Source organism: Prosopis cineraria, unplaced genomic scaffold (genome assembly GCF_029017545.1).
Source record: "Prosopis cineraria cultivar Desert tree isolate PC_DT_omini unplaced genomic scaffold, ASM2901754v1 PC2, whole genome shotgun sequence".
NCBI classification, from domain to species: Eukaryota; Viridiplantae; Streptophyta; class Magnoliopsida; order Fabales; family Fabaceae; genus Prosopis; species Prosopis cineraria.
The window spans coordinates 48,138,927-48,149,504 of record NW_026555333.1 but is presented as its reverse complement, the minus strand read 5'-3'; the positions used below and the strand labels follow the sequence as shown (position 1 = coordinate 48,149,504).

At 31.7% G+C, this 10,578-nt stretch overlaps 1 protein-coding gene across 1 annotated transcript; it reads left to right on the top strand.

Moving 5' to 3' along the window:
• The first annotated feature begins 2,348 nt into the window (after positions 1-2,348).
• On the top strand, positions 2,349-6,517 carry LOC129301712 (replication factor C subunit 2). Its single transcript, XM_054940307.1, has 7 exons — positions 2,349-2,617; positions 3,089-3,195; positions 3,278-3,379; positions 3,573-3,768; positions 5,737-5,865; positions 5,945-6,139; positions 6,219-6,517. Exons 1-7 carry the CDS (start codon positions 2,453-2,455, stop codon positions 6,327-6,329), a joined length of 1,005 nt encoding a protein of 334 aa, XP_054796282.1. The 5' UTR covers positions 2,349-2,452; the 3' UTR covers positions 6,330-6,517.
• The last annotated feature ends 4,061 nt before the right edge of the window (positions 6,518-10,578 follow it).

The following is a 10,578-nucleotide window of genomic DNA, read 5'->3' as shown; positions in this document are numbered from 1 at the left end:
CCTAATCTCCAGATGAAACTCTTTGTGTAATAATGCATGGGGATATTTAAGATATAAATCCCACTTGCTACTTTTCCTAAGGGATTGTGGAAAAGGGTCAAAATATGGTGTCCAACATTGAACCATAAAACAATGTTGAGCCATAACCCATGGACCGTCAAAGAGAACCTTCTTGTAATGCATTGCTTAGTTGTTTTCATCAGTGAAGTGAACAACATAGTAGTTGTTCTGGAGATCAATAAGCTCAAAATCTTTGATTTGCCATAGTTTGCTTAGCCTTTCTTTAAGTTTCTAGAGAATGTATGAAATGAGCTCCCAAAACTGTGATGACTAATATGCATTGCTCTAAGGCCTACACAAGTCATTGAACTCCTTACTGGCAATAAGGACTACTGGATAGATATTAATTAATTTTTTTCTCTCCTCTAAAGGTTCTAGTATATCTCCCATGACTAATCAAGTAGATCCGAGATGACATGGTCATCTTCCATATCAGAGCTTTCATAAGCAACGCCATTATAATCAGTCCCTTTAAACCCTAAAAGAGAATCTTTGTATAAACACTGTTATGAGGCCCTTGTTGGAGTCATTGCCTCATTCTTAGAACAAGTTTTAGCATCTTCCATTTTATTAAACATGATAGCATCCTCTTTTACCTCCTTTTTGGTTTTATTCAGTTGATCGTTTGGTGATAATTCCTTTACAGGTCGGTCTAATAACATTTTTTGATGATAAATTTCTTCCGTTGGACGTGGCATAAATTTTAAGAGAGAGCAGGTTGTTCACCTTACTGCTTGCTCAATGCTACGTTTTAATTTTTTGTAGGGTATATTTGGATTAAAATATCAATATCAATTAGAATGAACTGAAGTTTTAATATTTTTTTAGAAGTTGACAAACTAAAAATTATTTAAATGATTTGATTTAAAAATCAATTAAAATATATAATAACAAAAAGACATGAATTATAAAATATATATTTTTGTCACTCATTTGATATTTTTAGAAAAAATAATAAACTTTAATTTACAATTTTTTTCTCAAAAAGATAGAATTTAAGAATTTAAAATAAATACATAAATCATAAATTTTATTTTTTTAAAGGTAGAATTAAAATTCAAAATATTCAATTATGAATAGTTAAAATAAAAAAACATAAATTAAAAAATATTCAATTCTAAAATAATAAAAGATCAAAGTATATTTTTGATTCTTTAACTTTATATAAAATTTTAATATAGTCCTTTTAATTTTTTAAAATATTTTTTTAGCCTTTTAACTATAACAACATTAGTTTTAAATAATTATTTTTATTTTAATCATTGTTATTTTAAAAAATTTAACTTAATATATTAGTATTTGAAAATATTTTGTTAACATTTAAAAATTTAAGGTGTAGATTTTTTATGGCAAAAATAATGATATTAAAATTAAAGGACTTAAAATACACTTTATAAGATTAAAGAGTTAAAATAAAATAATATATAAAATTTAAAAATTAAAAATATATTTTGATCAAGATAAAATAAATTCATAACTTGTTTCGATACTTTTTTTTTTAATGACGTCAAGTAAGTTTGCATTTTTTTTAAAGACACTTTGAAGTCAAACCTAATATAATTAAAAGTATGTTTAGATGTATAATGATATCATGTACTGTGTGTGATTTGATATCTTTAACGTAAAAATATTAAAATAAAATTAAAAAATAAAAATATTTAAAATAAAAATAGGTTAAAATATATTTTTAATTTTTTAATTTTAGATAAAGTGTTTTTTTGATTCCTTAACTTTAAAAATAGGTTAAAATATATTTTTAATTTTTTAACTTTAGATAAGATGTTATTTTGATTTCTTAACTTTTAAAAAATATCTTTCCAATTCTCTAATTTTAATATTATTAATTTTAAATGATTATTTTTTTATATTAATTAGTATTATTTTTTTAAAAAATTAAATTTAACATATATTTAAAAATATTTTATTAATATTTAAAAATTTAATGTATAATTTTTGTGATGAAAATAACAGTATTTTTATGTTAGAGTTAAAAAAATTTAAAATATACTTTATAAAAATTAAGTGATAGAAATAAAATTTTATGTAAAATTAAGAGATTATAAAAATAATTTTTATTTTATAAACAATAAAATCTTGCTTTTAAAATTTTCAGGCATATTCTTTTAAATGAAATAAGTAGTTTTAGCTAGAAATTGTGAAATATAAAAGAAACTTTTTTAAAAAATAAAATCATATTTTAATTATTCTCAACTATAATTATACTATAAAAAAAAGCAATATAAATAAATCATTCCAGAAAGCTTTTCAACTTAGGTGGGAGAGAAAAGGACAACAGGCTAAATCATTTTATTTCCCCCAGACTGAACAATTTCCCTCCAGATTATTGCAGGGGTTACGCCGTGGGAAAATTTCCTTCACTCTCAGCACAACAATGGCTGCTTCTTCTTCTTATAGCAGTGGTAGCAACGCCTACGACGTCCCTTGGGTTGAGAAGTATCGACCTACCAAGGTCGTCGACATCGTCGGTAATGAAGATGCCGTCTCCAGGTTCCAAGTTATTGCTCGCGATGGCAATATGCCAAATTTAATATTGGCGGTACGAACCCTTCTTAAGCTTTTTCGCTTACTTTCGCATTAAGTGAGTTCATTTGAAGTGTAATCGCCGCCTCCTATATTTTGATTTCTTTTGTATTCTTTCTGTGGGTTTCTAAGGTTTAACTCGCAAAATTGCTTTGAACTAACAAGATCAATTTCGCGCGTTTTACTCGCCGAACCCTAATTTACCTTCATCTTCTCTGGTGGGGTATAACATACGTGCTTTCGAGTGTTAGATAGTAGCTTGTGCAAGTGTTTGTTCGGGGATGAAATAATTCAACACAAGTAGTTCCGTGGTGCTTTCTTTTCTTGTAAATTATAAATTTAAAAGGATGAGGATTGGCGTCGAATGGCTGGAATCAACGAACATGCTTACTGATTTCAATGAAACGTATAGTTTTTTTGTTGCTCCCTTCCTCTTCAGTTCACTTGAAGTCACTCCATTGTTAAATTGTGCACGCTGCTATTTTAGGGTCCTCCTGGTACTGGGAAAACCACTAGTGTACTAGCGCTTGCACATGAGCTTCTGGGACAAAATTTCAAGGAAGCTGTTCTCGAGCTAAATGCGTCAGATGATAGGTTGGTCATTTGGCTAATTGATGGCAGTTGTTTTGCTTTATTTGGCTCTAAAATGTTTAATCTAGTCACTTTTTTCCTGTAGAGGAATTGATGTTGTGCGGAACAAGATCAAGATGTTTGCACAAAAGAAAGTGACACTGCCTCCTGGGCGACACAAAATAGTAATACTGGATGAAGCTGACAGGTACGTAGGGATTGTAATTTAATGCTTAAGCTTTTCACTAAGAGCTTCAATAAAATGTTTTTGTTTATGGACTCTAAATTAGCGATATTTTTTCCTTGTCCAATCTCACTCTCAGTCATTTCTTTTCTTTTCTTTTTTCTCTCTATTCTTTCCATTGGGGTGATTGATGCCCATTATGTTGGATTCAATTCAGCATGACATCAGGAGCTCAGCAAGCTTTGAGAAGGACTATGGAAATATATTCAAATTCCACTCGTTTCGCTCTTGCATGCAATACATCATCTAAAATTATTGAACCAATTCAGAGCAGATGTGCTATTGTGCGATTTTCTCGATTATCAGACCAAGAAATACTTGGCCGTCTCATGGTAGTGGTTGAGGCTGAAAAGGTACAAAAAATTTCTGCATTGCATCATTGTCAGTTTCGTTGTGGGATTTTATTTTAAAGGGTGTAGATCTATCCCCTCTTATTTTCTGTTAGTTTGTGGTTGAAAATGTTCTTGTTGATTGAATGTGTTACTATTGTGGTTATTTACATTCAGCGGGGCTGCTGAAGTTTCATGGCCCATTTTATCATGAAATTGTGGATTAGCATTACATATTTACATTTATTTGTTTTAATCTCTCATTCTCCTCCCTCCCTTCTCTTTATGGTGCGAACCCACTCATGAAGGATCCCACGAACCCATAACCAATTCAATTGTACACACCCCAAGATGTGCTCCTTGTTTGGATTTGACTTTCATGTTTATAGAAGATGTGGCATACATATATGTTATACTTGCCTATCTCTTGTCATCGCCCTCTGTTTTTGAAAACTTTTAAAATTTTTAAGTGGTATTTGAATAAATTGATTGGCCTTGTGGTGACAAACATCATAGTTTAATGCTGTTTGAGGAATTTAAGATTATCTGACCTCTGTACACACGCTTTATAATTTCTGAAGTTTTTTCGTTTTTTTTTTAACCTTTAACATGTTTATCACAAACTTGAGTACTTTTGCCATTTGAAGTAAAAGCTTGAGTATGAGACATGTTGTAGTATTTCATCCGTGCCAATTTATGTCTTAATCTACTTTCTTTTGGAATACATGAACTATTGGTTTGTGTGTTGCTCAGTGTTGTTAAAGGTGCTCGCCTTGGTGCAAAGGCAAGGCGCTAAACATGGCCATCACCTCTCAAGTGAAGAGAGGCGATGGTTTAAGTCAGGCACTCGCCTATGAGCGGCTTGTGCGACTTGCATGTCCTAAAGTCGCTTGCCTGATAGCATGTTGAAGCAGTAAATAGGAGATGATCAATAGGGAGGATGGCCAGGACTAGGGATTTCAGAAGAGAAGACGAGGTCGGATGATGGAGGAGTGAGGAACACTGACTAGGTATGGAAGAACCAAAGAAGAGAAGAGTAGAAGGCAATTTGTGTTTGGCCGCCAATTGGGTATGGAAGAACCAAAGAAGAGAAGACGAGGTCCACCGACTGGCTATCACTGATTGGTTGTGAGAATAGTAATTGTGATATTCATGAGTTGTGACTGATGACTGATGGGTATTCCTATATTTTATATCATATTTTAACAAATGACCCATTAAAGTATGATATAAAATGTAGAAAACAATTAGGAAAGACGTATAAAATCCTATCTTCTCTTCTGAAATAATATGCCCAGTCTTCTCTTCTAAAAAATAAGGAAACTTATACCATATAAAAAATTAGGAAAGATTTAAATAATATACCTTGTCTTCCGATTTCTAGTTTGATTATTTGATAGACTTCAATATTGTTGTTTCATGTTTTTAAGACTTTTTCTCCAAATGATTGATTATTGGAACAGTTTATATTGTTTTGCAGAAGTTTATGATTTAAGTAAATATATATTATCATTTTATCTATTGTTTGTTGTCTATGATCTATATATTATGCATTTTCATATGGTAGGGCCTTGCTTCACTTAGGCACACGCCTTTCTAGCTCCTTGCGCCTAAGGCGTCTTACAGGCTTTGCTCCTTGAGCGTGCCTTTCACCTTTAACTGTTGCCATTATATGATATGGTAATGGTATTGTCATGAATTTTTTTTAAGGTACTGAATTTATCTGACTTGGTTTGCAGGTAAATTATGTTGACTAAATCTTGTAGAAAAATGCATTATTTTTTATGTGCATTCTTTGATTTGACATTGTTGTATAATATCATCAGACAAGTTTGATTAACGTTTCTGTCATTTTTGAGGTAAACTTGTTAGGAATAGCCTATTTGTCAACTATATTGGTTTGTGGATCTATAATATTATGATAGAAATTATTAGTGGCCTCTTATCATCCTGCCGTGGGAAATGGATGGCTGAACTTGGCTATTATTGAAGGTCCCATATGTTCCTGAAGGCCTTGAAGCGATCATTTTCACCGCGGATGGTGATATGAGGCAGGCGTTGAATAACTTGCAGGCAACACACAGTGGGTTCCGATTTGTTAACCAAGAAAATGTATTCAAGGTTAGAATCAGCAATGGTTTGTGATCTACATTAGTAACAATATACCTTGGAATCCATGGATAATTGTTTTTGGTTGCAGGTCTGTGACCAACCACATCCATTGCACGTGAAAAATATGGTGCGTAATGTGATTGAAGGAAACTTTGATGAGGCTTGCGTGGGCCTCAAGCAACTGTATGATTTGGGATACTCGCCCACTGATATAATCACAACACTTTTTCGTATAATAAAAAATTATGATATGGCTGAGTACCTGAAGCTGGAATTCATGAAGGTAGACATCATCAATTGACCTATTGATTTCTGTGCAGTCTAGGATGCATCTGATTGCCATTGTTTACTTCAATTTGCAGGAAACTGGGTTTGCTCATATGAGAATTTGTGACGGAGTTGGCTCTTATCTTCAGCTCTGTGGTCTGTTAGCTAAGTTTTCTCTAGTTCGTGAAACAGCCAAAGCTGTTTGAGATGACCCTTGATACAACTGATTTTCTCATCATTCTGCCACTTGGACATTCGGATAGTGAAAATGTTCCTGTTCAGATGCTTGAGTGAATTAGTATTACTTCAGCCTAAAAATTGAATGTTTTGCTTGAGCTGATGAATCTTTGTTACGTATAATATTTAGATATGATATCCTTGTTCTGTGTTCCAATTTGTTAGAAATCAAGCATTATTTCCTGTGCATCTGGAGTATGTAATATTTTGCCTGTGAGGTTGGCTGTAGTCTAAGGAAAAGTATTCGTTCTGAATATCAAGAGGAAACTGATAGTTCAGGACTTGAGATGGCTATATCACCTTGTTACTGAGAGAATAGGACAAACCTTCGGCTTTATGCATGCAAGTAATTTTCTATTTTTAACTAAACAAATATATTAATTGCAAGTTAGTTACAATTGGACGAATGAATTTCTATCCAAACAAAAAATATCCTCAACCAGCGTTTTGCTTCTCAACTCAAGTTAGGGGCCATTAAAAGCTTGTTTAATAGCAATCCAAACAGGGCTAAACTTTAAAGTAACCAAAATCGTGCGTTTTATAAACTGCCTAGTGAAAAGGGAAAAAATAAAAATAAAAATAAAAAGAAAAATGGCATTAAAGACTTTAAAAAAAATTATTACAATTTGAGTATAAATAAATTTGATATTATTCTGCAGGCCTTAGAGCTCTTATTGTAATATTTCTTCACATCAAAAATATAATTTTGTCCTTTGTTTGATTTGAATTTAAAACTTGCGTGAACTCTTGAAGCAACTAAATAAATCATGTATGACACAACATTCATTATAAACAAGATGATGTCCACGCATGTTTGACAAAAAGTCAATGCATTTCAGGAATTTCATTAGCCTAGGCTCTAACAAAAATGACTAGGCAAACTATGCACGACACAACATCTACTATGTATCAGACAATGTCCACGCATGCTCAATAGAAAATTCATACATTTTGAATATTTCACTAGCCTAGGCTCAACAAAATGACAAGTTAGGTAGATCATGCATGACACAACATCCATTGTGTACAAGACAATATCCACGCATGCTCAACAAAAAATCCATGCATTTTTAGTATTTCACAAGCCAAGGCTCAATAGAAATGACAAGTTAGACAAACCATGTACGACACAATATTCACTATGCACAAGACAGTATCCACATATGTTCAATAAAAAGCCCATGCATTTTTAATATTAAAAAGGACAATTATATAAAATATGAAGAATTGCATGTTGGTACTGGCCTAAGTACTAAAACAAGTACCCACATAAAATTTAATATGATATTTCAAGTCTGATATATACAAAAAGTTAGCCACTATATCTAAAACATCTAATAGTTACTTCTCTATATACAAACAAAAAATATTTGTAATTCTCAATTATCCAAAAAAAATTACTTGGGAATGCTTCCATATATATAATTATAATTGTCTATGTACACCAAAAAGGAACAATGTGACTACTTCTCATGCTTGGTTAGGAGTCTTGCATGTCTTGCGATTGTGTCAAGACTCCCCACATCTTGAACAATGATAAATCTTCTTTTGTTTTAATCTACAATGAACAAATTAATCTTGGTAAATGTCCATATATAGAAGCTCAACTTTTATTTTACACAACTAAAAGTTTAACATAAATAACTCAAATTTTATTTTTACATAACAAAAACTCTAACGTCTTTGACAGCAGATTTTCTTCACATTGAAAGTCATATTTTATTCAATTTACATTTCAAAGTCCAATATGAACAAGTCAACCATTACTATTGTACAATAACTAATCCACTCTAAAACTTTCACAACCAACTCAATAGTTTAGCAACATTTAGCTTATATCGATAGGTTAAACTTAACAAAATACACAAATAGACAAACAATGTATAACACAATATCCACTATGTACAACATAAGATTCATATATTCTCAATTGAAAATCCATATGATTTTACTTTATCAGTAGCCTAGACTTAACAAAATACTCAAGTTAGGCAAATAATGGATAACACAATATCCACTATACACAACACAAAGTTTATGTATTCTCACTTGAAAGTCAAGTGATTCTAATTTATCATTAAGTTAGACCTAATAAAGTGCACAACTCAATGTTCAACAACAACTTAAAGTTCATTTTTGCATAAAAAATACTACAACATTTCTGATAGCAGATTTCTTTATACTGGATCATATTTTATTCAGTTTACATGTAAAAGTCCAATATGAATAAGTCAACCATCATTATTGTACCACGACTAATCCACTCTAAAACTTTCATGACTAAAATGGTTCAGTAACCTTTAACTCATATCAACAATAAAATCATAAATAAACAAGTAAACTTACAGGCTTAAACATATGTGCTTCACACGAAAGACCTATTACAACTTTAACAACTAAAAGATACGCATACACCAAATCAATGAGGGAGAAACAAAATTGAAGATCCTTATCTCTAAATAGTAATGATAGAAGCTTCAAGAAATAGATGATGTTGCTCGAATAAGGAAGATGAAGGAGATCAGTAATGGCTGGCGATGTGCAATGCTGGGAAAAATGAGGTAGAGAACCGACTACAATGCACAATACGAGAGGAATAAGGAAGAAGAATGAATAGAGAAGAAGATCCCAACCACCACGGTCCTCCTTTGATGGTAGCAAGGGGCTGAGTTCCACAGGTCACCCCCCCAACTGCAACCAATCGCGACTCAATAGAAGGAAATAAAGGAAAAATTGTGAACTATGCTTTATCTATCAACACCCACGACTTCTACACTCATCCACACTGACGACAATCAATAATGGCAGAGTGATGACTGGTGAAATGAGAAAGAAGACAAGAAAAACAGTGAGCCATGCTTCATCTGTTTCATTTCTTTAAGGGTTCAAGCAGCTTTTCTGATTTAAAACAAACGAAGGGAAAAATTGTATTTTTGGTGGGAAGAAATATTACAATTGAGGCCCCAAGGCCTACAGAGCAATATTAAATTTGTTTAGACTCTAAGTGCAATAAAGTTTGTTTTTAGGCCTCTTAATGCCATTCCCCCAAATTAAAATAAAATGTAACTTGATCAACTCATTATGCTCGTTATGTCGATTAGATGGACTTGTAGGGTACTAGATTACCAATTTATAGTTCAACTCAACTAGTCCAGTCCGGTTTTACATTTAAAGGTTTTATAAATTTTATATGTATTTATATGAATATATATATATATATATATACACATATTATAGGTATATAGATGAGTTGGAAATTTTTTTAAAAGGTACTTATTTGTGAATTTATAGTTCTTTTTTTTCCCAAATGTATGATTCAATCTTATCTCAATTTATGTATCTTTATATTTACCGTATTCAATTTTCTTTCAAAATGTATCTTTAGTTTTAAAAAGGACTTATTTGTGGATTTATATCTTTGAATAGCACATTTATTTTAAATCCCTTGTAAAAGTATGGGGTCCATATTCTAGTTTTGATTAATACATACAATAAATATAATTTTCTTCATTCATGATTATATTCTCAAAATAATTAATTTTGGTTAAATTTGTTCTGTATTTGGAGGATTCAATTGAGCAGCAGTGTACATGGATGATTTTGGGGGGGGTGATTAAAGGATGATTTTGAGAAATGAAATTGATGTAAATTATAATGAATGTGATTTGATTTGGAATTTACGCTTTCTCAATAGAAATAAGGTGGAACGAAGCCTGTGACATCCAATCCAAGCAAAGTAATCATTAATTCCCCGCACCAAAATTAAAGTTAAGGGTTGTTATGTGCACAGACCTGCATGATTACCCTTAACACTGCAACCGCGCACCGTTTGTTGTTAATTCTACTTTTATGAGCTTTGAGCATTAAACCCCTCGAAGATTCTAGTCGCCAAAAAGAGCCTAGTAATCTTCAAAACTTTGACTCTGAATGTCGACATTCTCTTCGGAGGCAGCTAAACAAATTCTTGCCCTAAACAAAGCCAATAAAATCTATATCACATAAACAGATACGGCAGCAAAAATAAACAAAGAATATATAATTGTAAATTGTAAGTTCAATTAAAAAGAAAAAAAAATTTAAATTTAAATTCAAATCCAAATGATCAAAGGGCAAAAACATTTCATTTTTTAAAATAATTAAGAAAAAATGTGCTAAGTAGCAAATAAGGACCATTGGAAGACACAATGGACACAGGGACCACAGCATCCAAGAGGCCTT